At 41.8% G+C, this 27,354-nt stretch overlaps 1 protein-coding gene across 2 annotated transcripts in view; it reads right to left on the bottom strand.

Annotated features, from left to right (window-relative positions):
- The window catches only part of SCG5 (secretogranin V), a 48,825-nt gene that overhangs the window by 8,077 nt on the left and 13,394 nt on the right, over positions 1-27,354 (bottom strand). The window contains exons 3-4 of one of the 2 annotated variants that reach the window (XM_019725553.2): positions 7,396-7,545; positions 3,270-3,382 (exon numbers count right to left, since the gene is read on the bottom strand). In XM_019725553.2, coding sequence (XP_019581112.2) covers positions 3,270-3,382; positions 7,396-7,545 — 263 coding nt within the window. The remainder of the gene's footprint in view (positions 1-3,269; positions 3,383-7,395; positions 7,546-27,354) is intronic. The other variant, XM_019725554.2, reaches the window with a different exon arrangement.

Genomic DNA, 27,354 nt, shown 5'->3' with positions numbered 1-27,354 from the left:
TAGTATGTGCTCAATAAATATGACTATCTATTAATGCATTATAAAATACAATTACTGTTCATCTTCATATTGCCTTCACCTAACACAGGCCTGGAAGACATATGATATGTGCATTTAATAAATGTGTCTTGATGCATTAACAGAGATACAAATGTAGGAAACAAGGCAGACACTGATATATTTTGTGAATCTGCTAAAGAAAGACCCAGCTCAGCTTCATCTAATGTCAAAAACAGGGAAAGATTATTAGCAAATAAGGAATCAGGGTCTTATATGCAGTTTCATGTGAAAGATAATCACTTTGTTAACCTAAAGGATGGTTGAGCTTAAGACAAGCTTGAGGCCATCATTCTATATAAATACTGAGGAAGACTTATGGACCCCAGCTTAGAAAAGCAAGACATACTCAGTTCACACTTCCATGTGAAGATGAAGCAAACCATGTTTTACTGCCAGGTGGTAATGAGAAAATAAATGAAGGAAACTTAAGTTTAAACAAACCCATAAATATAGATGGTAAAAGGTGTGCAAACATTGGTTCTTGGTCCCTGACGCTGTAATAGTACTCCCCTTTTACATTCAGTCCTACTCTTGAGCTCTGACACAAATATAGAAGGGGAAAGACTGGGAAAACAAATCAGTATTCAGAGAAGGATACACAGAGAACGAAGGATGGTGGTTGGCCTCTTACTGGAGTGCTGAGAGTGACTAGAACTTGGTGAGACGAATCTTTAAAGCTTTTCAAGAAGAGGCAAGGAAAGTTGGCAAGAGAGAAGTTTCCATCTCTCCCGCTTCCCCAGTTGGGATCTCTGCCCTCACTCAAACTGTTCTCAGCCTCCCTCTTGCTTTCTTTAGTTCATGCCTAGCCAACCAGTTACGCGGGTACCGTCTCCCCTTAGACCTGCATGCTGACCTTTTTAGCACCTTCGACTGCCTCAGTGGCTGTTGTGCAATTGGCCATGTGAGTCCTCAGTCCTGGATCTTCCTCTACACTTACCTTCCATCTTTCCTACTGCAGTACTTGCACCTGGTGCCCATGGTGTCGCTAGAACATGAAGCTGAACAGTGCTAAGTCGGGTTTTCTTTTCCTGCAGTTCTTCTCAACCAGAAGACTAAGCGATTTGAGAACCAGTACTCTGTCTTGATGACCATTGCCTGTTGAGTACCTATCACAGTGCCTGAAACGAAGCAAGCTCCATGTCTTCTGTTTGGTGTTTGTTGAACCTGCCCCTTGCTTCTGTTAGGCAATACCTTTGCCCGCCTCTGTGTATTCCTTCCCAGTGCTCCTGCGTGATCTCCTACCCTCTCCCTCCCTCTCTCCACTCCCTCCTTCCTCTCCCACCTCCCTCTCCTCTTCCTGCCTTTCTTTTTAAGATTCCTTCAGAGGAAAAGTTCACACCGTCCACTTCATATAAACCTGACATCTCTTCTTTCCTCCTCGTGCTATATTTATGCCATATACCAATTCTAGTCGGTTCTCCGGCCTCCTCCAGAGTGTCTTAGATTCTCATCATGTTGGTGAGATCCACTTGAGTTCACTATATTCACAGACTTCATAACTGGAATTACTTCCCGTATTTTTTCCTGCCTTTAGTTCCTTCTCTATTACACCACCAGAATAACTTCTTTTATAGGAGCCTTTCATAATTTCAGACTCTTATCCAAGCACCTACAGATGTTTGCCTATTTAATTCAACATGTTCAAACTCTACTAGTAGGCTTCAAAACGGCTCCACAAGCCAATTTTCCTGAACAGAACTGCTTATGAAAAAGAAGAGAAATAGAATAATGCATAGTAGAGGAAGCAAATTCACTTAGGGGGTGTCGTTGCTTTGCCGTTTCAAGACAGGAAATGTTTGCACGTTGAGGGTTGCATGTCAGTCAACTCGGTGCAATGTTAAAGCAAGATGATGAAAAACTGAAAATGGTCATTAGTGAGGCAGGACAGCGCTTTCTTTCCACAACAGTGTAAAAGGAAGGGAGAGAACTCAGTTCTCTGAGACTACAGTATTCCCAGTAAAGTAGGAAGCAAGGTCAGCTGCCAGTAATGAGCTGGGAAGGGATCGATAGCTTTAGACGGACTTAGGCAGTTAGGCATATCTGCTCATTCACTCATTCCACAGATATATTAACTACCTACTGATACGTGAATGAACGCTCAGAAAGATTTCTCTTTCCAAGTGTGTACTTTTCCACTTTCCTCACGTGGCTTTAGCATTTGATTACATAGGCCCAACCACAGGGACCTACACACATCCCCATTCAAATGTGATCTTATTTGACTCACTGTTCCGGCCTGTTAAGATCATCTTGAATCCCAGCTCTGTCATTCAGTGCTATCCCTTCCAACTTTGTGTCATCCTTTGAGAATCTGCTAAGTACACGGCCTAAGTTTTTTATTACAAACATTTATAAAAACGTGGACCTGCAGGACGCCATGTGAAATCTGTCTCCCTATTGACACAGACTCTTTAATAAGCTCCCTTTTGGTGTTGTGCTCTTGCCTGGGCTCTATCTCTCCACTTTTTCCAATAGGAGATCATGAAAGATCTCATCAAATGCTTTGCTGAAGTCCAAGTGGACCATGCTCACTTCATTTCCCTCCCAAGCCAGCCAGTAAGGGAATAATGCTGGCAAGTGGAATACAATTAGTCTGACAAAATGTGTTTTTAGCAAACCTGTGCCATGCTTTCTCTTTCCAAGTGCTTAGAAAGAATTTCCTTAACTGGCAATTATAGATTCTTGCCTGGTATTGACAGCAAGCTCACTGCTACACATTTTGGAATTTGTCTTCTCTTTCTACAACACAGAATTACATACATCTGTTTCTAAGCTTCTGGCATTGTTTTTCCTTCGTTCTGCAGAGGTCATCTCCCTCAGTGTAGAGATAACATTTGCAAATTTTCTCAGTATCCTTTCATTTTAAAAAAGTCACATACTTCCTATAAGAGCTGTGTGAAACACTAGTAAGACTTTAGGATGTGTTACGACCCAGATTGGAGTAGAAGTCTCTGGAGACTATAACTGATGAGATCGGTTCAGGTCATCGACTCTTCAGATGGGCAGGTATATTGTACCCTAGACATACGATCGTGGTCTGGAATGGTAATTACACAAAGTCCCTCTCAACCGCAGATTTCTGAAAAATCAGTCTACATAATTCTTTATTCTCTCTCCCCACCCATATTGCTCATCTCTGCCATCTCTGCCATCAGTACACTTCAGAGCACCAGAGTGTAAAATCTACTGGTAACCAAGATTGGACTTACCCACTTGCCCAAGCCTGGATAGTCATGTTCTGGATCATAAAGGTGCTGGTGCAGCTGGAATTCTCGACTGAACTCTGCTGTGTCAGGGGTGTTTTCGAGACATCCATCATCTACTGCAAACAGCAAAAGGTTTTTGAGGAACAGCCAAGGCACTTATCATTATTCTAAGAGTTAATTTATTAAAGACAACTAGACACCCAAAGGTCAGATTCTATTCGCATCAGTCACTTTCCCTATGGGATTTGTTCATCTCAAACTCACTTTTTCTCCTACCTGTGACTGGTTGGCTGAGACTGGTTGGCTACCTACCAAACCCACTTCCCTTTCCCCCTCTGCACACAGCCAATTTCCCAGCCTTGCTTTGCAATCAGGTGATGTTATATGCCTGAGTTTGGGCCAATGGGGTGTGGGCAGAAGTGATGTATTTATTCCACTTCCAGGCCTGGCCCATAAAAACCTCCTATATGATCCTCATTCCCTGCCCACCCACCCCACCACCCCAGCCTCATTGTTCTTCTTGCCACCAGGGCAACTGTGGATGTCAAGTGCAAAGATGAAAGATGGCAGCCAGAGTTCCTGAACCTTTCCTCCTCACCACACCCTCACCTACCTCTGGCAGGACTTCACACAAGTGAGAAACTCCTACTGTGTTAAGACATTATAATTTTTTATCTGTTATAACAAGTATTTCCTTAACTAATATACCTACATTCCACATGACTCACTTTGTTTTCTCTTGGGTGAGCTCTTTAGAAATAATTTCAGCTTCTTGGAAAAAATACATTATACAAGAACAACAGCAATCACTAGACAATACGTGATGTGTGTTACAGTGATAACAGGGTAAACTTTGAAGGCAAGTAGACCAGAACACACAGTTCAAATCTTGGCTCATAAGTGATAGATGCATTTCATGCCTTGCAAAGGTTAACTTAGTCTCTCTAAGTCCATTTACTCCTCCACGAGATGGGAATAATCACATATCTACCTTATAGAGCTGCTATGAGGAACAGACATGATCGTATACAGAGCATCTGGTGCATAATATGTTTGCTATTTGTTTTAGTTCTCTTCCACTGTCTGTTTTAAAGGACAGTTTGTCCTATTACTGCTCTTTGAAATCAAGCATGTCTTCCATTCAAAGCCAAGGAAGGCTATCCCTCTTGGCAGATGCTGTTATCTATGCCCTGCCATTACTAGACATGATGTTCTGAAAATGAGTCATTTTTTTGCTGTCTCTAATGTGCTTTAGACAACAGCTTTAAACGCGGGGAGGTCAGGGGCAGATGGATGGCTCAGGTAGAGCGCGAACTTTTAACAACAAGGTTGCCAGTTCAATTCCCGCATGGGATGGTGGGCTGCTCCCCCTGCAACTAAAGATTGAAAATGGTGACTGGACTTGGAGCTGAGCTGCACCCTCCACAACTAGATTGAAGGACAACAACTTGACTTGGAGCTGATGGGTCCTAGAAAAACACACTGTTCTCCAATATTCCCCATTAAAAATTAAAAAAAAAAAAAAAAGGCGGGGGAGATCAGAGAAGGAATTGAGAATTTTGTGCAGGGCTAGGGGGAAGAAAGAATCTCTTTTCAAAGGGATAAGGAAGCATCAAAGTCCATGCTAAAAGGGGTCTAATACAATCAGCCAAGTAGTCTAGTCTCTTGGGTCTGCTCTGAGGCCTTCCAGCTGCTTAGGCATTCAGCCTCTTGGCTCTTTGCAGCATGAAGTTCGTGGGGAAGTCACTGGCATTCTGAACAAGTCCCTAATGTGGCTCTACTGTGGCTCCCCACTTTTTACTGAACTATTTGTCTAACTTCTTCACCCACAGCAATTAACATGTAGGAAAGGGAGAGCAAATCACGCGAGCTCTGGCAGTCTCCATAGGGCAGCTTTACAACCTTTTCATAATTGCTTCTATGAGAGGTAGAGATAAAGCCCTGCTCCGGGAATCAAAGGTATCTTAGGTTTGAAAAACGTGCCCTGGAATTCACATCCTCTCTCCGAGGAGGGACTCTCTGAGTTCCGATGCTCTATCCAGGGTGAGTGGGCCATGATTCAGAGGAAAACACGGCACAGGAGGGGAAATTAAGATTTTGTTATTGGATTGTTCCCCTGTGGTATCACGATTCTCAGTGAGGGTACCTGAAGTAATGTCTTACAAATAATGGCCACATCTACCAAGTGATTTCCTGTTTAGAATGCAAATTATGGTCTAACAAAGACTGAGAAACATGTTAGCTTAATGGAAAGACAGTAAAGGAAATGGCAGATCCTCTGTGACAAGAAAGGGTCTGGGAGTTGGGTTTCTATCCAACTCTATCAGCCCACCTGTCTCAGCGCTCCTAAGTGCTGCATTACATAGCTTGGTAGCTGTCTTTTGGGGGATAGCCCAGAGCTACATTGTACGTGTTTTACAGGCACTGACTATGTCCTCATTTCAAAGATGAAGAGGCAGAGTCCCAGGGAAGTAAAGTGACTACTTCTCAGACGTGAGTATGCACCAGAACCATGTGGAAGGCAGATTAAAATACAGATTGCTGGGTCCTACTCTCAGAGTTTCTGATTCAATAGGTCTAGGGTAGGGCCTCAAATTTCGATTCCCAACAAGTTTCTAGGTCATGCTGATGCGGCTGGTCCCTGAAATGACACTTTCGAAACCACTGCACTATATTATATCTAATCCATTTAACCAAATTCCCATGCAGGCTGTTGGTCTTCAGACTCTGAATTGGTCTTTATTCCTACCCACCCAACGCTTTCCGAGCAAGTAAAGTGTGGCTGAAGGGACCGGCTCCGTGCAGTGATTTAGGCTTTCCTGTAGCCCAGGGCCAGCATCCCCACATTGGCTTGTTCCATCTCAGGATGGAGGCTCTGTGCCCCAGGAAACACAGACACCTCACCCTAAATGAAATGAGAAGTATCTCTCAGAGACAGTGACTTCCAGAGAGAGCCTGCACTATGTTTAAGAAAAGCTGAGGGGCCAATGCTGTCACAATTTTCAGAGCAAGGCAATTTGTCATGGCGGCTGAGTGCAGCCCTCCGTCAGATGGACCTGAGTTTGAATCTTGGCTCAGCTACTTGCTACACAGCTAACCTTAGGCATGTCACTGTCTAAGCTCCAGTTGTCATCTCTGTAAAGTAAGGATCATAAGTACCAGCTATTATTATTATTATTATTATTATTATTATGCTAGGGGGAAAGACTACTCTGGTGCTAAAAGTTAGCACGAGCCCAAGGAGAGAGACGCATTATTTGCTGGTGGCAAAGCTAAGTATAATCAGGATGCCATGTAATGACCCTTACTCTGTGCTAGGTACTGTGCTAAGTCCTTGACATGGGTAATTTAATTTATTTCCCACAATTACCACTTTGCAAATGTGGAAACTGAGGTGCAAAGTGGTTAATTAACGTGTTTAAGGTCACATACCTTGAACTTGGTTTGAATTCAGGTAGTCCGAATCAAGGGCCACTATTCTTAGCCCCCCAGGGAAGCAGCTCAAAGCCCAGCGTAAGTGTAGCCCACTCACCATTCATTCTCTTTGGCATTAGGGAGCAGGAAAGTGGAAAGCATACACAAGGAGCGAGGTAAGTTTCCACCTTCTACTTTAGCCAACTTCTTACCCTCACTCTCATGCCACCTCCCGGCCTCCAGACAAATATTTCAAGGTAGATGTTAACTGGTTAAGACAGTTGAAATGTTGAGTGTCAAGAGAAGTAAGGAAAACAAATGGGCATGGGTAATCCACAAGCCAAATAATCAGTACCAAAGACTCTAAAAATAGGCAGCAGTTGTAGCAAAGAAGAGGCCAAAAAAAACAAAAACGAAACAACCCTCTCTTTTTATATAAAGAATAGCAAGTGCAGAAAAGACCATCAATTCCCAAAGAGGGAGAGAGACAGAAGGTCAAGCCTTGGCAAGGGAGTCTGAAGTGGGTGCATCTGAACACCAGAACTCACCAAGGGTTCTAGAATAAATTACCCTTGCCAATCTACCTACAAACACATAGGGGCTCATCGGACTAGAAATACTACTTCTAGTCCAAATATTTGTAGCTGATGTTCAAATGTTTAATTTCCTCCCAAAGCCTCTACCATCCCCAAGAACCCAAGGGCAAGTGCGTTACCTGTTTTCCCAACTGGACAAGGGTTTGGAGGGTCTGGGTAACCCTGATCCTCACTGAAGTCCTTGGGAATGTTGTCACCAGTCAGCTCTGCCACGATGTTGGGGATGTTCCCAAAAGGACCCAAGTGCTGCAGCCCTTCATGAGCTCCACCTGCCAGAGAATCACAAGCAGTTCATGTCAGTGCATCTCATGTCAACTAATATTTATTCCGGCTCTGTGCTCTGTGCTGTGGGAAAGAAAAAGAATCAAACAATTCCCTGTGTTCTTTAAATTAATTACTCATGTATCATTTCCATCCAAAGCACATTATATACATGCTCTCATTAAAATGTCAATACAGCATTATGGGAGCACAGAAAAGGGAGAGTTGCATTTGGTTGATATAGGATGGGGAGGGTTTCTTGGACCAGTGAGTACTTGAGTGGTACTGACACAAATGGGTAGGGCTTTGGAAGCGGGGCATGGAGCTTGGGGGCTGGGAGAGGGAGCGGTGGGGAAGAGAAAGGGAGGCAACTGGCATCCAGGTATGAGAACAGGCTGACTGACAACATATAACCAAAAAAAGGTATGTGAAAGTCACTATCTTCCTGCCATTCTAGAGCAATCACTTAAAATTTGGTATATTTACTTCAATCTTCTCTCCCCTACATATCTTTTTATACATAAATGTTCATTTATTTTTCACTTAAAACATAAGCCACCATGTGGCTGCATGGTCTCTATTCCCTTAATTACAAATGGCTATGTAGTTTTCTATTCAGTGGTTCTATCATGGCATATTAATCATTGCCCTATGTGGGACATTTAATGTTTCCCAATTTACTCTTAGGCATTTGATTTTTTCCATGTTTTGGTTTAATTTTCCTCCAGATAGATTCCCATAAGTCAAATTCCTGGGTCAAAGGCTACAAATATTTTTATGGCCCTTTATATTATATCACCACATTGTTCTCTAGAAAGGAGCTACCAGTTTATAAAGTATCATCAACAAAAGATGAGAATGCCACTTTTACAACATCCTTACCAGCACTGGGTTTTATAAAAATAATTTTTGTTTTCCTTGATAATTTAAAAGGCTTTCAGAAAAATTACTGTTTTATTTTGAATGTCCTTGATTACCAGGTCAGTCAAATATTTTTCCATGTATTTACTTACTAGTTTTAATTTCTTTTTTGTGAGTTGTCTGTTTATGCTCTTGGAATTTTAATGTTTCTATTATAAATTTGTGTGCACATTTTCATAATAAAGATATCAGGCCTTTGGATGTCATATTTCCTGCAAATATTTTCCCATGTTTTCTGACTCTGATTTCTGGATATTATTATATTTTGTTAACATAAGTTTTTAATATTTATGTAGTCAGATTTATTGCTGTTATTTGCCTTTGTAATTTCTTCTCATCCTTTTAAGCTTACAAAATTGTTGTCCCTTCAGAAGTACTACCAAATATGTGGATATTTCTTTTAGTTTTTCTATTTTTAAAATTAACCCTTTAATCCATATGCTCTGTTTTAGTGCATATAAAAATAGTTAACCAATTATCCCACCAGAATTTGTTAAGTAGTTCTATATTTCCCCACTTCATTCCTTCAACAAATATTTAAGTGGCCCATACATATCAAAACCTGCTCTGAGTACCAAGGCATAGTAGTAAGCACAACTTACACTGTGTAATTGCTTTACTTATATATACAAATGCACATCAATTTCTGCACTCTTTCTTTTCTTGTATCCTTAATATCCTACAAGGTACAGGAAGCTTACTTTTCCAGCAGTAGAGCAGACCATTTCGTGGAATGAATTCCTGTTCATTAACTTTACTGGGTCACAGAGGCTCCACACTCTCAGCTCCCTTAACGCACAATCACCCTGTACATGAAACTATACACAAAGGACCAAACCAAAATCAAAAGGTGTGCATGAAATTAGAAGTAAAATCAGGCTACAATAACTCCATACTTGCACCTCCACGAGAAGGATGGTCTTGCCAATCAGTCATATTATTCAAGCCCAGCAGCTAGATAAGACTCCCTTTAATGTATTCAGCAAGATCATGTTAATATAGTCAGTAAGATCATGGCTAGATCTTAGTGTCCTTGGAATCATATTGTCTCTTCAAAGTGACTTTGTGTCACTCTATCTTAATTTATTATGTATGGTTGAAGTTTATCCTTAAAAGGATAATCTTACCTACTTTAATTCCCATTTCTTCTAGCCCCCAAATATAGACAGTACCAAGTGGCTAGGTTGTTTTGTTTACATTTATATTGTTATACTTCCTTGCTTTGTGATGGGTGTGAGTAGCCTGCAAAATTTCTGCATTTAAAAAAAGGTATTTTTGTAAATTTTCCAAGTGAATATTTAAAACGGGATGCATTTGTATATAGTCCATAAATGTTTAAATATAACCAATTATTCAACATTCTTAATTATATTAGTTTATGTCTTTATTCATATATTATCTTGTTTAAATTATCATAATATGATGACTATAGTTAAAGTATACCAACATCTATCAATAAGTATCTACCAAAATACATTTATCTACCAATAACTGTCTGTCAATCTCTTTTATTTCTTACTGTTTTCACTTTAGCATGTTGATGCTATGCTAGTTGGCATGCCCCAGAGTATAAATGCTTCATTTTGATTGTGTTATTAATGCATTAAGTAAAAACTGATAAATCGTATTTTGTTCCAGATGTCTTCTATTGGCACTGCACCCTCATTCTGATGTTTTGTGTTCCGGTAAATCTTTGACCACCATTTTATTTTTAACCTTTCTGTATCTTTCTGATGGTTTGCCCAATTCGTACTGTGGTGGCTGCCTTCAGAGACATTCTGGAGATTCCTATTTATTATCCCACGTTAACCCAAGACCTGCAAAAGGTAAAAGAGACAGATCAGTACGTGTGGTATTGATATATTTGAAGCTTTGTACAGTCTTGGCAAAATAATCACCCCTGTGCTTGCTATAGGGCACGCTCTCTGGTGTGTCAATACATGCCTCAACTTTTGAAAGCACCCTAGTCTTAAGTGCCAGGAATTATCCAACTTGGCTCAAAGGAGAATGCATGTCTTAATGCTCCATTAGTAATTAATGAAGGAAGCAAACACAGTTTCCTTTATGGAAGGCCTGCCAAGGCTCTGTTTACCTCTATGCACCAGTGCCATTAAAATGAATGCAGCACTTGTGAGGAAGCAACAGATGTTTAGCACCAGGCAGATACATTATAACACAGGCTCTTTAAAAACTACATTTTATGACATCAAATCAAGAAACACTCACTGAGGTAGGAACTGTGGGAGACATGTAGAAGTAACAAATACTATCCTTGGCTCTCCAGGAGGTTGCATTTTTTAGACAAGGAAAACACCATGTATAGAAAATAATTTGATAATTATAATGAATTGATAATTTCATTATCAATTATATATCAGAACATGACATAGTTGAGTACACAACCAAATGCTACTTATCTGATTCTGTATAATGTTTAGGTTATACTTATCTATACCTGAAACCAAGTCAATCAAAATGTTAAGATGCTGCGGATGTTATTTAGTTCTTTTGTCCCAGTCTCAACCAAACACATATTTTTAAATCATCAATCATTCTGTCAGTTAAAAAAAAGTATGTATTGTGCATATATCAAGACCTGTACTAAGTGCTAGAGGGTCAATGATGGACCAGATAAATATGAGCCTTGCTCTCATAGAGTTTATAGTCTATAAGAGATACAAAAATAAAAATAAAAACGGGGAGTTGTGATGCACTTATAATGTAACGGGAATGCAGCAAGATATCACTGGTATGTAGAGGAGATATATCTAACCCAGATCTAGGACAGGGAGGACTTCCTGCAAGAAGTAACATACTGATGATTATGTTGAGTGCTTAGAAGATCTAATTGTGAAAGATGTGGTTCTTACTCTCTAGTTGGTTCTTCGTTCTCATCGGTTATTTAAGGCTAAAGCTATAAGCCAGTGGTATGTGATAAGATGTATTTCCCAATAAAAGTCATTATGGTTTAGACAAAAATGATGTAGAAATTTAGGGAACAAGGAACTTGCCAGAGAAACTTCCTTGGAAGAGGTAACACTTGAATTGAATCATGAAAAACAGAATCCATCCTTACTGGTGGCCAAGGAAAAACCACAAGTCAGGGTACAGAGGTCGGTGTGAGCACGGGATATTTGAGCATCACTGATGAGCACTGTTGGGGAAGGGAGGAGCTGAATGGGAGGGAAGAACAATGCCGGGCAGAAAAAGTACGAATTTATATAATGATAAACAGCAACCAAATCTTTCTGGGCAGGAGAGCCATGTAATAATCGGATGCTGCGTAGAACATTCATTTAGCAACAGTTTAAAGTCCTTGTTCCCACCTAGGGGTGCACAGCAGAATCATTTGTGGAATTCGTGCTTGTTTTTTTCAATCCCAATGACTCTACTCCAAATCCCCTTATCCAAGTGTTCTTCTGAAGACCACTATACAAAGGTAGATTGAAGGAGAGTTAAGAAGCCCTGCTGTAAGGCTATCGCTGAAACTCAAGGGTAAAGAGACAGGATTGGGCTTAGACTGGCCAGAACACGAGCAGAAAAATGAGAGATTTCAAATAATGCATCAGGGCGAAATAAGTCAAGCGTGCATGAGGTTTCCAACGTCGAGAGGCTCACTGATTTGGGGAAATAATGCCACGGGGTAAAGACAGGACCTTTCATTACAGCTTTAAAATTATTTCAGGCAATTAATTAATGCTACCCTGTGAGGATGCTTTATTTATCTGTTTCCATCACAGCCACATCACTCCACAAATGTCTCTAGAATAAATAGATAATATCCAATTCTTGCCAAATAAGTTTTAAGCCCAGTTTTGTTTATATAAACTTGCTTTATATAATAAGATTGGTACCCTACAGCTATGTATTTCCAAGCAGCTAGAGCAAAAATTAACATAAGACCTGGTATTATATTATATTATATCGATATCTAGATATGGAATTATTGTAGGTTTTCTGTGCATTGCTTGGCAGTAAGTTGTCATGATCAGAAGCAATAGAGGGCAGGGAGTGAGGAAGAAATAGGAGACCTGGGTTGGTGTGATCTGGGCCAGGGCCCTAAAATCTTCTTGGCATGAACAGGAACACTCCCTAAAAGTCTTTTGAGGCCTTTTCCACATTTGGGGGGTGGATTTCTTCAACAGCTTTCAGTTTTTTTTCTATGTTCCCATCCCCTGCTTTGTGCCTGGATTCGCCCTCCTCTCAATGGCGATTCAGCTGGGTAGTTGATCTTGGTTTCAGTTGGCTATCTGGTCAACCTCAGATTCAGGCTTTCCCACTCATGGACTTGTCTAGTCTCAACATGGCAGCTTCCAGCAAGACTCCTGAGGATTAACAGCTGGGGTCCAATACTCATTTATCCAGAAAAGGGCACTAACTTTTCTGGTTAATTAAAAACTCCTTTTCATTTCAAATCCATTTTCCTGCCTTGGTGACTTTGAAGATAAGTTGCCAGTATACAGTGAATGAAAATATAAAATTGAATACATACTGACCCCCAATTTTTACCTGACTCTGAATAGTCATGGGCCTTTTGTTATATTGGTTGGGTTTTTTAGTTGTTTAGTTGTAGAATAAATCTCTGGTATCACACCTTATCTCAATGTCATTTGACTCTCCTAAGTGTATTGCATAAAAAACAAAATCTGTGTGAACTGAGCTTTCCAATTATAGAAATATCTCACTTATTTCTTTACTGGAGAATGTGGTTTTCCATATACTGTGTTTCTCTGAAAATAGGACCTAGCTGGACAATCAGGTCTAATGCATCTTTTGGAGAAAAAATTAATATAAGACCCGATATTATATTATATTATATTATATTATATTATATTATATTATATTATATTATATTATATCATATTATTATATTATATTGTAGACTGGGTATTATATACTATATTATATTATATTATATTATATTATATTATATTATATTATACCGGTATTATACCAGTATCATATTATATTGTATTACATTATATTATATTATAGACTCAGTCTTATATTATCTTACATTTATATAAGACCCAGTCTTATAGTAAAATAAGACTGGTTCTTATATTAATTTTTGCTCCAAAAGACGCATTAGAGCTGATTGTCCGGCTAGGTCTTATTTTCGGGGAAACACAGTAGTATCCAGATTACTGATGCACCCCCTTAAACATCAATATTCATTTATTTCACCACATTAAAGGAAATTTTTCACTGTGAATTTTAAGTAAACAGCAGCTTTGGAAAAATGACTTTACTTCTTGACAGGGTTGTAGCAGTGTGTTCTCACAGAGCTATAACTATATTAAATGGTCCCAGCTGCTATGGCTTTTACAGTTCTTTGTCTTCTCCTCCCTTGTAAGCTAGTAATCCTAGTCGTCCCAAATCTTTTTCTTAATGAAGTATAGCACATAAATAAATAAACTGAGAGCGGGCCTAGGCTCTTCCAATTTGCTTTACCACACACACACACACACACACTCACACACACACACACACACAAATCACGTGGGGATTCAAAATGCAGATTCTGAGTCAAGAGGTGAAGGGTGGGGCCTGAGACTCTGCATTCCTAACGAGTTCCCAGGGAATGCTGATGCTGTTGGCTCATGAATTACACTATCAGTAGCAAGGGGTTGGAACATGAGAGAGCCAGACTTACTCAAATTATATAGAAAATAAGATTACATTAGCTCTGAGAGAGCTCTCAGTGACTATCTCGGTTCATGGAGTTTGTGACATCCAGTGTGGCTGCTAAGAGGGCTTTTGAAAAGTCACTTGAGGGTTCAGATAAGGGCGCTGTAGCTACAGTTAAAGTCCTTTTACTTAAGGTTTCACTCTAACTAAAGAGGCACTGCCTCACATTTCAAAAGAAAAGGACTCCCCAGCACCCTTTCTCCTTCAAACGAATTCTGTGGGAATCGGCGGTAAATACCTCCCTCTTGAAGGTAAGGTCTCACAGTACCAGTGATGTTCTTTAGAATGAGGCAAGAGCCCCTCCTGGCTGGGGCTGGTGGAGACAGTTTGGATAGACGTCAAGATTGGTTGGAAATGAAGAAAATAAATGAGGACCTGCACCACTCCGCCACCCTTTTGTAACATTATGGTTTCAATGTCCTTTTACATCCTTATTAAAACATTTTAACAGGTCAGTAGGACAAGAATTACTACTCACAATTAGAAGTGAGAAAGTGAGTCTTGGGAGAGAGTTCCTTGCTTAAAGCCACAAAGCCAGTTTTTGCTACTTAGAGGCTGGGGCTCCCAGCACTGCTTCCCCTCCACGATGGCACCAGAAGGGCCCCCCATGGGGCCGTATGGAGCCTATTCAAATCCTTCACAGTGGATTTCAATCTTCCAAAGATCAGATTAATTCTAGCTCCAGAGCATAATGGGCAGAATGACCTGTCAGAATAATAGGGGCCTCTCCTATTTTCTCACTCACTCTGAGGATCCAAAATGTCAGTGACTGGGGCGGGTGGGAGGGTGACAACTTCCCAGTCTAGCCAGGCACCCATGGGATGGGAAAGACGCTGAGATGGGGAGCCAGCTGCGGTCCTCGCGTCTGTGTGCCAGCCTCGTGCCAGGTTTAGAGAATCCAGACGCAGCCCCTGCCCAGCAGTCTCTGCCTTACAATTTGGTAACACCCTGACAAGCTCGCAGCCAGCAGTCTCATCCATCCCCCCACCCCCAGCCCAGCCCCACGCTGGGGCTGCCCATGGAACCACGTAACTGGGCATCGGTGCTGGGCAATAAAGGATAATTGTGGCGGGGCAGCCTGGTGCCAAGGAGCCAGTCACCCAGCTCATAAAAACGGAGTTCCATGAGGAGAGTCTGGCAGGGAGTGGGCACACTCTCCTGAATACCAGCCATTCAGCTGAAGGGAATGGATCCAGCAGTTTTCACTTATGTTACCACAAACAGCAGATGCTAAAAATACACTGTGGTCCCGGCCTTCATTCCTCCAGCACGTCTCGATACATCATTTATACACCAATGACGAGTTTTTCTTTTGTTAATGGTCTGGGAGACTGAAGTAATCAGATAGGTTATTCCAACGAACGCTACCCTCCTTTGGTGTTTCCCCTCAGAGTCCTGACAGAGAGCTGAAAGGGCAAAGGAGAGAGCACCTGAGGAAACAAGGAAAGAAAGTGGGAAGATGGAAAAGATCCCCTGCCGAAACTAAGAGGAGGGGAAACTAACAGGGGACAGATGAGGTGTCTGACTTCTCCTCAATTATTCTCAATGAAATAATTAATACTGGGACTCATTTGTTTTAGGAACAGGCAACCCCTATCCCCACCCAGGCAGCATAATCTCTCTCTCTCAAGGATTTACTGTCCAGTTACAGGGTACAAAACATATCCACCTCAACACATATCTGATGTACATGCCAGTTCAGTGGAAGAGACCATTAGCACTATACAGACAGAGAAATATGTGTCCTAGAATGAGAAAATGAGTATATGGTCACTTACAATCAGAGATGGATGTTATGGCCTCAACCCTTCTCCTCCCTAGTAACAGAATTTAGTTGAAGCTGTTTAGAATTGTGAGGACTTATGTTGCAATATCCACATTCTCTAAACCCATGACAAGTGACCCCAAAGCACAGAGCATTTGGTAATTGAGAAAAACAAAGGAATGATTCTATCTATGCTGAATTGGCTTATTCATTGATTTGCCCCAGGACAGGGGGCTGGTCCAGGCACTTTGCTAGAGCCATCCTAACGCTAACTAACGCTCTGAGTCCTGCACCGGGACCTCCCCACACACCCGCCTGCATCAGCAGCAAACACACCGCACTTAGCTGGCTCCTTCCTATACGTGCAGGAGATCTGAATTGCGTCTGCTGGCAGAGAAGCAAAGTGAAACTCATTGTTCAGATATTTTGTCTTGAAAGGCATTTGTTTTCATTCCTTTTCTTTCTTTCTTCTGCTGCGCCTCTCATACTAGGATCTGAAGCACTCAGGCTCCTTCGGGACCAGAGGCAGCATTATCATCATCTACTTGGAGGCACGCAAACAGCAGAGGCAGAGACTCAGAGTCGAGCAAGCGTACTGCATTTCTAGCTTTCACATCTACATATGGTCTCAATTTAGGATCACAAGCAGAGTTGTTTATTTTAGAAAAGCTTTTTAGTTCACTTTTAAGGTATTTTGCTTAGGCATTGCTTGCTTTTCAAAAGGAGAAAATGTGTACTTTTTTCCAAAGTGGTGTTTGTTTTGGTTGTTTACTCATTTACAAAAGTTCAAATTTTATTCTGTGAATTAAACTAATTTTCCTGCAGCCACCACAAGCCCCACCCTTCTGAACACATACACACACACACAACCTACAATTAACATAAAAGACATTAATTCGAAAAGGAGGCATTTTTTTAGGATAGCTGTGAATTTTGTAGGTTTTGGAAAAAACAGTCATTTCAATAGGTAATTTTCAGTAGCACTTTCAGCCCTTTCATATAACTTTATTTGCTGCCTGAAATGAAGCCTTTACTCAGCGATTTGTATGGAAGCCAAGTCTGTTTTTGTACTGAGGTTAAGGACCGCTTGGGGTCCTTTAAAAATTTATTCTATGATTCTTGCTGAAATTATATGACCTCACTGGGAGTCAGAGTGGAGCTTAAGCTGAGGTACCAAGTATTCTTGAAAAATTAATGGGACATAAAACAAAACTGTGGTGGGTATTGGCATTAGGCGAGGGCATGGACAAACCTCAAATACGAACCGAAAAAGTCATGACATGAACTTGGGCCCTCTCACGCCCAGTCCCATCGAGCGTCCTACTGTCTCCAATTATTTAAATCCTCTCACTGCATCTTCCTTTCTGAAACCTCTCTTATGGATGACGTCCTTTGTGCAGCGCCTGCGCCCCACATCTCCGTCCTCAAAGATGATGACAAATCCAATGCATCATTCCTCTGGGTACGTTTCTCTACTAACATGACAATGAGTCCTAATTCACATGTGGGACTCTGCTCCCTTATAATGCGTTTGCACTCTAGAGAATTTCTGGGATCATTATTGTATCGTAAAGTAGTGACTTCACTAACTGGAATTCCAGGCCCCCTAGTATACCCGTGAAAGAGACAAGCAGGGAATGTCAAGTTCTCAGGTCAGGAGAAGGGGCAGGGGTAGGGACGGCCCTGACAGGCAGGCAGAAATGAACATATGTAGGACATCCGAGGCTAACCCAGACCCATGTAAATGGATAAGAGGTTCAGAATTAGTATTCAAGGGTCCAAGGAGATAGCTTCCAACACAAATGAAAAGAATAAAAGAGACCTGAAGAAACCTAGGAAACAGGGATGCAATGAATGGGTAAGCCAACAGATGGCATGGGCACCAAGACATCATGGTAATGGAGGTGGTCCTCTGCCCCAGACTCAAAAGTTCTTTGGTAGTTTCTGTTAAGGCTGAACTTTTCCAGCCAGCCTGCGCTTCAGGGGAAGTAGGTCACTGGGAACACACAGCTGAGAAGAAGGTGTGACGAAGGGGCAACAGAGCCAGGATGGGCCCATTATGGAAAATGGAGGAGGGAGGTGGGAAGGCCTGGCAGTGCTGGACCAGCCCAGACCCCTCTTCTATTGACTGGCTTGGTGTCAGGAGCCTCCTTTCTGAGGTTCTGAACTGGCCAGGGGAGCAGCACCCTTGCCCAGACTGGGGGTACACGGCTCGGGAATGCGATGATTTCCAATGGCAGTCCCCTCCACTCGTCTGTAGCTTAAGACAAGGGGAACTCAATTTGGGTCAGGGAAGGCCTTCTTGGCCATGACCAGGAACATTCAGACTTGGCCTTACAAATTCATACCTGCCTTAATTATTGAGTCCTTACTTCTCTTTCTCCATCCAAAGCTGCTGTAAATAAGTAAACGTCTTTCATAAATAGCTAGCATAAACATTTGTTTTGGACAAACAGTGATCTCCTTGTAGAACATTCTTTTCTGTTTCTGAGTTTCTGGCAGTTACTACCTTTTCCTTTTCTTTCCTTTTTTATTTTTTTATTTTTTATTTTTTTAAAATTCCAGCCTCAGGAGGGAAGGGCAGTTGGTACGTGTCTGGAGAGAGGGAGTTGGCTCAGACTAAATCTTCTGCAAACTTTTGGTATATTTTTTTCTGGCCTATAGTTTTTCCATCTCACACAAATATTCCCAGCTTCTTCCTTTCATATCCATGTAATCTCTGCCTGGAATTCTTTTCTTCAAATGGCTTCAACCTTCCCACCTACTCACAACCAAAATTTTAACAAGAGCTACTGATGAAAAACAATGTTTGGCCTGAGTAAATTTCACCATCTCTCATTACTTGAACTAACATACAGCAGCACTGTCCTACAGAAATGTAATGCGAGTACAGCATAGGGAATATAGTCAATAATATTGTAATAACGATGTACGATATCAGGTGGGTACTAGACATGGGGATCATTTGGTAAGTTACATAAATGTCTAACCACTAGGCTGCACACCTGACACTAACATAATTTTTGTACTGAATACCAGAATTGATTACTGAATACCAGAATTGAAAAAAATTTTTTTAAATAAATAAAAACAAACAAAAAAAGAAAGATAATGTGAACCCACACAGGTCATTTTAAATTGCCTAGTAGCCTCATTTCAAAAAAAACAAAAAGAAACAGGTCAAATTAAATGTAATAATTTATTTTATTTATCCCAATAATATCCAAATTATTCTCATTTCAACATGTAACCAATATAAAACAAATGACTGATGAGCTATCTTGCATTCTTTTTTCCACACTGCCTACACAACCTGGTGTGTAGTTTATACTTAGAGCACCCCAGCCATATTTCTTCAAGAGTTCAGGAGCCCCATGTGGCTGGCAGTCATATTGGACAGCTCAGGTACGTAACAGAGGTTTGACACGGCGAGCAAGATTCTACAGTCCAACTGCTGGGGTTTTAACCTTGGCTCCTTCATACTAGCTGTATGACGTTGCCAGTAAAAATGAGGATACAAGTAATGCCAATCTTAAGGAGTTGGTACAAGGACAAAATCAAATAAAATCGTCCTTGGAAAGCTTTTTGCATGGATTCTGGCAAATATTAAGTGGTTGTTATTTTACAATGCACGAGCTCTATACTTATGTGATCCTGGATGAGTTTTCTTACCTCTTTGAATATTCGTTTCCTTCTCTGTAAAACAGGGTGATAATAATACTTCATTGAAAAGATTAACTGGTACAAACATAGCACTTAATAAATATTCATTTCTTTCTCCTTGGATTCAGGTGTCAATAAACAGAGAAATAGCCCAAGGGCCAGCAGAGCGGGAACAGAGGTAAAGGGGCCTGGAGAGTAGTTGGCCAGCAGGATGGTCCCAAGGTAATTACGCCACAGGCAAGCATCCAGATGGTTCCCACCTACCCCAAGAAGTGTGAGAGTGCCCACTAGGTGTGTTTCTTTGGAAGTCCCTTTACTAGAAACTACATAACAGCAAGCAGGCTCAGTGTTTCACAGGCTGATGAAGGAGGTATCTGCACCTTATATGCTATAGCCCTATGTATGCCGAATTCAACAGACAGCCATTCAGTCCTTTAAAGCTACAGCCATGACTCAGCTCCCTTAGTGTTAATGAGAAGAAAAACAAATAAACTATTTGTTTATTATGCAATTCAAAATCTCTAATGGTAATGGCTTTGACTGCTTTCCTACTCAGAGACTGGTTGTTTTCACATTAAGGGCTTATACAAGATGTTGAGAAGGAAAACTCAAAAATTTGTAATTAAAACCATATCCTAAATATCCTTCTGCTCCTCTGCGCATTTGTTTATTTTTTTCTTAGGATTGATTTGTTAAGCGTTTGGGGGAACAGCTTGTGAGGGTGTTTGAAATCTAAGATTCAAGCAGGGAGGGACACCCGAGTGATGGGATTGGTCATGACATCAGACGTCACTGGCCATTCCTCAAACCACCAGCTCGGAACCCTTCACGGAGCACTTTAAGGAGATGTTGTAAACGCTCCAAAGGTTTTAATGCTCCCTTGCGCTATAATGTTCCAGAAGGCTCGTTTCGAATGACAGTAAAACTGCCATGAAGAAGAAAGTGAATTTGGATGACACCGAGGGCTCAGCCATTTCTCCCACCAGTGCTAAGGAAAATTTTGATAAGACACTGAACAGTGCTTGGTTTTACCTGAAGGGACTTACGATCTCACAACTCTGACTCCTCACTTCTCCACAGGAATTCAATAAAACTAAATGTAACAATAAAAAAAGGCACTAAGAGGCAGCCGGATGGCTCAGTTGGTTAGAGCGTGAGCTCTGAACCACAGTGTTGCCGGTTTGATTCCCGGCGGCGCCCCCTGCAACTAAGACTGAAAACGGTGACTGGACTTTGACTTGGAGCTGAGCTGCGCCCTCCACAACTGGACTGAAGGACAACGACTTGGAGCTGATGGGCCCAGGAGAAACACACTGTTCCTAAATATTCTCCAATAAAATTAAAAAAAAAAAAGGAACTAAAACAAACATAGCAAAACACCCTCCACTAAAGTAGTTTCCCTCCTGACCCTAGATTTCTTTCCATCTCTATGTTATCGTTCAGAAAGTGGCAGAAACCCTGCTTTTTTGATGTTGCTACATACAGGAGCTAATACTAATGTGATTGTTTAAACAAACAGAGTTGGGTAAAGATGCGGACTTACCTAAATAGAAACAAAATTAATTTCTTAAGAATATACATACAGACCATTCAGGATACTCATGTTAATCTAATTATTTCAGCGGTATTAAGCACAGGCTTGGGAAAAGTGGCCCTGTTGAATAAACATACTTATAATTCATTTCAAGGCAGTGATTTGAGACTTAAAGGACTTTGGCGAGGGGGGGCGGGGGTATAACTACAAAAATAATACTTAAACCTTGAGAAGTTTTACACCAGAAACCCCAAAGGGTTTTACTCATGCTGACGTACATTTCCCTGTTTGATAAACGAAAAAGAATGACTATGAGAGGAAGAAGATTCTCTGAGAATTGGAGACACAAATGGAGGCCGGGCTCCCTTAGGCATCGCTGTTCCAGATTGGAGTTGGGAGGCACGACTGGCAGCAGTTCATTACTATTCTAGAGCTTCCTTCCTTCTCTCTGCCTGCTCCAGTGTTCTTTACATGAAGCAGATATTCCATACTTATTTGTTGACAGGACGGCCTCCATTCTGTGCGACTGGAGGTGACTGAATGGTTCTAGACAGAACACGTTATTTACATACATAAAATAATTAACAGAACATACATGACTAGGGTTCTTGCTACTACTATTTCTAGAGGTGGATTTACAGTGAAGAAAATGAAGCTTAAGATTCAGGGCCATTTATTTGCAGGCCAATTACAAGGCCCGGCACCGGATTTTGTATTTGCAATTTTATATTCTTCTTAAAGGTTTCCAAACTGCATAAGCTTCAGGCCTCACAGAACTTGGATCTGCCCTGGGCTGTTCTGAAAAGCCATCCATGAATTCGATCTTGAACTTTTCATGTCATTATTTCGACTCCTACTCATCCAAAACAAATATAAATCAATTAAGTCAGTAACCACGGACATATTAGGCACGGGTTTCCTCACTTCTGAAAATGAAAGGCAATTGGCTATGATTCCTCAGGTCCCAAAAGCGGGAGATGTGGAAAAGTAAGGCACAGTGGGAAACAGGAGGCAAAGCATCCTGGCTACACTGCTATTATAACAGCTGGCACATAACCTTCAGCAGAGAACTTCACCTTGTGGGACCACAATGTTCTCCACTATGAAAGGAGGCAGGTGGATAAGATGTGCTGAAGTCCCATCCGGGCTGTGATTCCAATACCCTAACTTGCACAGTGTGCTACATCTTGCACCCTCTCTCTCTGGATTCGCACACTAACCCTAGGGAGTATTCAGTGGAATATTCTGGCAAGCTTCTAAATCAGTGTTCTTTCTGCTGTTGGCAGATATTTGCCAACTGAATATACTAAAAACCATTAAATTGTGTATTCTAAATGTATAGCATGTGGATTATATCTCAATATAATGGAGACATATATATGTGTGTGTATATATATGTATATATATATGTATATATATATATATATAGGTATGCAAAAAAATGTACACATTTTAAGAGATGTTATCTGTGTATTACTTTTCAAAGTTGACTTGAATTATAGTAGCAATATGTAGTATGACCTTGGTTCAAAAGATGGCGTTAATCAAATAAATATTAGCCTCATTCATTGCATCACAATTTTAATAGTTTTTTCGTTTCTTAAAATGTGTATACATCTTTTTGTCACCCTCTGTGTATATGTTTAAAACCAACCCTACCTAACCTTCCCTTACACACACACACACACCATGCCAACTCATAATCATTGATAGGTCAATTATAAACGTCCAAATTGTGAATGTCCTGTGTGTGTGACTGGCACTCAGCATTCTTATCACGTCACTCACCTTATAACCACTTATTAATACCCTTCCCCAGCCCTGGCGACTAGAGAAACCACTTCATCATGGGCCGGTGGCACCACCTGGTGGCCATCCCAGGAAATCCCTGACCAGCTATTTCTGCACTACCTCCTCTCTCACGGTCCTGGGACCTCATGCACAAGCCATTCTCCCCTCTTTTCTTCCTCCATCTTCAGGGTTCAGTTAATTCTAGGTTAGGTAAACCCCAATCTATACACAAGCATTCCTTTCCACCTCTTCACCTAACTCTTGCCCAGAGTCTCCCTGTATTGCTGCTAAACAGCTTAAGGAACTTCAGTTACAAGTCTGCACTGTGAAAAGGGAAAGCAGCAAATCATAAAAGGCCAGACAAAATCAGAGCTACTAAAAAGGCAGCCCATCTCACTAACAAGTAATTCAGAGGATAAAACAAACAAATAGCTAGATAATAGATGGAAAGACAGTCAGTTTTGTTGGTAATCAAATTAAAACAATGAGATGCCATTTTTGCCTGTTAAGTGAAAAGACATCTTTAAAAAGGCGATACTCACAGTTAGCAGGAGAGACAAATTCCCACGAACAGATGGAGAGCAAGCAGCCATATTAGTCCAACACACACAGAAAGCAATGTGACACTCTGTTAGAAATGTCACCTAAAGAGCTGCAAGGAGCTTGACCCAGTTTTTCTTTTCATAGACATATATACCCTAGAGAACTTATCAGAAGCCTACACAAAGCTTTATGGTGCAAATATGGTCGCTGAAACAATGTATATGATGGGGACAAACTGTAAAAGCTGTAAATGGCCAACCTGCGGAATCTGAGGAGAGCACATCAAGCTTACTTAAGGGAACTGTGGCATAAACATACAATAGGATATAACGTAGTTACTAAAAACAACAGTGATTTTTCATGATACATGAAAAGGCTCTTGATATAATATTCAGTATAAAAATCCAGATAAAAATATTTACAGGATGATTTTAAAAAGCTACATAGATACATAGAAAAAAGAGACTGGAAGGAAACACGACAAATGTCAAAAATGGGTATCTCTAGGTGGTAAGATTGGAAACCATTTATTTTCTAAATCATCCACAATGGGCTTTATTACTCCATAATACAAAAAACTACTATAGTCATAAGTAACCCATACTGCTTAGAGTCTTTATAGGCAATCCCAAATTTCCTTCTGATGGTGCAGTGGTAGGAAAAATAAAGCCTGCCGAGCAGTGGTTTTCCAAAGGGGGTGAGGCTGACCCACAGAGGACATCTGACAGTATCTGAAGACATTTCTAGTTGTCACAAGTTGGGGGATTCTCCTGGCATCTGATGGGCAGAGGTCAGGGATGCTGCCTCCACAATGGAGAAGACTGTGGCTCAATGTCAAGAGTGTTGAGAGTGAAAACCCTGCTCTAGAGCCAAATACACGATTTGAATCCACATCCCATCCCCCTTAGCTGGTCAGTGCCGGGCCAATTACTCACATCCTATGCCCTTTACCTGGTCAGTGCCGGGCCAATTACTCACTGTACACCACAACTTCCCCTTGCAAAACGGAGTGATCACATAGCGTTTCCGAGGACAAAAATAACAACATACAGAGAGAGTCAGGCACATAGTATTTGCAAAGTAAATATTAGTTCCCTTCCCCTAGAACCACGTTTAAAGAAAGAACAGTATTATTCAAATTTGTGTGTTTTTGTTTGTTTGTTAGGTATTATGAAATAGTACTTTCTAACCTTTTAATTACATCTCAATTACACTCATTTCAAACATAGTCTTGGAGTTAAGTAAGCTTTAACGTGTTCTTCCCAGATTCTAGAGCTTTAATATCCCAGATGAAATAGTGAATTCTTGGGTCTATAACAGTGATTACCAAAAACTCATGGAGGCAAATGTCTCCATGAGTATGGAGCTGATAGAGATGAAACGCTAATCGCCTGTCCTGACATTACCCAACTGGGTCCACCCTGCAGTTAAAAGGCTGAGTCTGGAGAGGGGTGCGGGGAACCAAAGGACACAAGCATAGGTGTCATGCATGCATCTCTCACTAGCAACCAAAGCTACATGTGATTGATTTGGGGCTCATTCATCAATTTGCATTTCTTGCACTTTTTCCCTCCACCAATGATTCAAGCTCTACCTATAAATCTGCTCATAGAAATTAAAAAGGGTCTGGAGAAAGCAAAACTCTCCATCCAAGATACCCTCATTGCTGACTGCTTCTCCATCAAGACAGTACTGGTACAATCTGGAGCCGGGGGACATCCCACCAGCTGCCGCTCAGCTCCTTTGCCTAAACTGGGGTGAGGCTGACGGCCGCTCATGCACTGTCATCAGAGCTGTAACTGATGAGGGTGAGGGAGGTGCCCTGACGTGCCTTGGAGCATGGATGAACACAGTGAAGCAGGGTCGGGAGGACGGACAAGGCTGCCTGAGGGCTGATAACTTACTCTGGTCACAGCCAGGGAACCAGCAAGCTGGGAGCGAGCTGACTGGCCCCTGCCTGCAGGTACATGTTGCCTGTGCACGGCCCAGACCCATAGGCACCAAAACCCTGCCTGTAAAATAACTAGAGGTGCTTACGAGGCTCCAGTGTGCTTTATACAGACCTAGTAAAATGAGAACTGACTGCCAAAAATTCTCTTCACTGACCACACATTTGAAAAAAAAAAAAAAAAAATCCTTTCGATAATTAGTATAATGCATCATTGACTGTCGGAATAACTCTTCTTTCCCCCCCCCTTCCTTTCAAAACACTTTCAGACAATAGCACCTGCCTGGTTGCCATATTTTTGCACACTCCAGTGACCAAGGACTATTCACAGTTTGAACAAACTGAACAAATGGTCCCTCCCATCATCTGCTGAAGGAATTAAAAAAAAAAAAAAGGAAAGAAAGCAGGAGAGGAGGAGACCCACTGGTAAGCTTAGGAGACAGGCGTCTTTGGAAGTTCACAGCAAAGGAATTCTTCCCAGCAGGCCCAACCATTCCTGCTGCTGGGGAGGAAAATGTTAGTCACCACCTCTTGTCCAAACTATGCAGGCTTTGTTGACACAGGCCTGCTGGGCTGTCGTACCAGAAAGATGGCAGTAGGAAGGTCCCCTGGGCCTCTGCAGGGAAGGACAGACTGGACTGTCACCTCAGCCACAATCTCTGTCTCAAAGAAACACGTTGACAGGTTACTGGGGGAGCAGACCAGGAGTGCAGACGCCCGCCACAAATCTCCGCTGGAAGGGCCCGTCACCATGGGCATGTCCGACTCTGGGTAAGTGTCGCTCTGCCTTGCTCAGGCCAAATGCCAGCGGACAACTCTTCCCACTGCAAGGTGTGCCACCACCCACTGTACACCCAGGTATACTCTACGGCACTGTGAGAGGTCAGCGTCTGGCCCTCGGGGAGCTTATAATCAAATGTGTCCAAGTGAACGACCACATTCCGTCTCTGTCAACCATGCAGGCCGAGTAACTGAAGAAATCCCTACCTCCATCTCCCGAGACCCCAGCGGTGTGAGGGCCAAAATGTGCATGTACTTGACCAACCCTAAAACAAATAGCTAATGCAGCCTCCCACCCAATACCACCACCACTGTCACCATCAAGGGCGTCTCCAGGTTTGGGGCAGCCTTTTTATCTGCAAGGAGAGATGTGTTGCAGGACACTGCAGGCAAGGTGACAGGTTGTGGGAGGCAGGAGCTTCCCTGGGGAAGCTTAGGGAACTGAGTAACACACACCCTATGCCCCCATCCCCACACGCTTTAAGTCTAGAATATGGTGATACTCTTAAAAGTGTCCAGGCTTCCCTGCTGCCACAGTCCGTCCCCATAATCACCCTGCACTCAGCACATACTGGGCTGCTAAAACATCCTTCTTCCTGCCTGAACCCCATGGTCCACATCCGACCCCTCCTTAAGGAAGTCCAGCTCAAGTTCAACTGACCCATGATGCCTTTTCTGGAGGCCAACACTTTATCCCCGTCCAGAACTCCTTTAGCGGTGACTGTCTGACCCACATCCTGGGCTCCCAGCTTCTATCCCAGTGTGTTGTAGATACGCATTTCAATGTTTATGGCCCTCCCCCTCCCCTAGGCTCAGGTTCCTTAAACAAGGGCTGCATGTCACAGGAAGGGAAAGTGGGCCCTGCTACTCTGCTGTGCAGCAATCTAAGCTATCAGTTTGTATCACACACAGTGATCTAGCTGGCCACCTCCCTGCAGTGAGGTGGTGGATGAAAACAGTTCATTATCCCTGATCTCTTCTGTGTTTTGTCATTCTCACACCTCCGGATGCGTCTAGACTGAAGCACCAATGGAAAATACAGCCAGAGAATGGAGAAGCAAGGAGGCAAACAGTCGAATCCTGCTCCATCCCTGATTTGCTATAAAAACAACTCAATTCCTCTGGTGAGAGTTTAACCTTTACTAACGGGTTAAAGGAAGGTTATACCTGACACTTACCTA

The sequence above is a fragment of the Rhinolophus sinicus genome, linkage group LG03 (assembly GCF_036562045.2).
Source record: "Rhinolophus sinicus isolate RSC01 linkage group LG03, ASM3656204v1, whole genome shotgun sequence".
Taxonomy (NCBI): domain Eukaryota; kingdom Metazoa; phylum Chordata; class Mammalia; order Chiroptera; family Rhinolophidae; genus Rhinolophus; species Rhinolophus sinicus.
The sequence above is the reverse complement of the archived record's forward strand: the minus strand, read 5'-3'. Positions and strand labels throughout refer to the sequence as shown.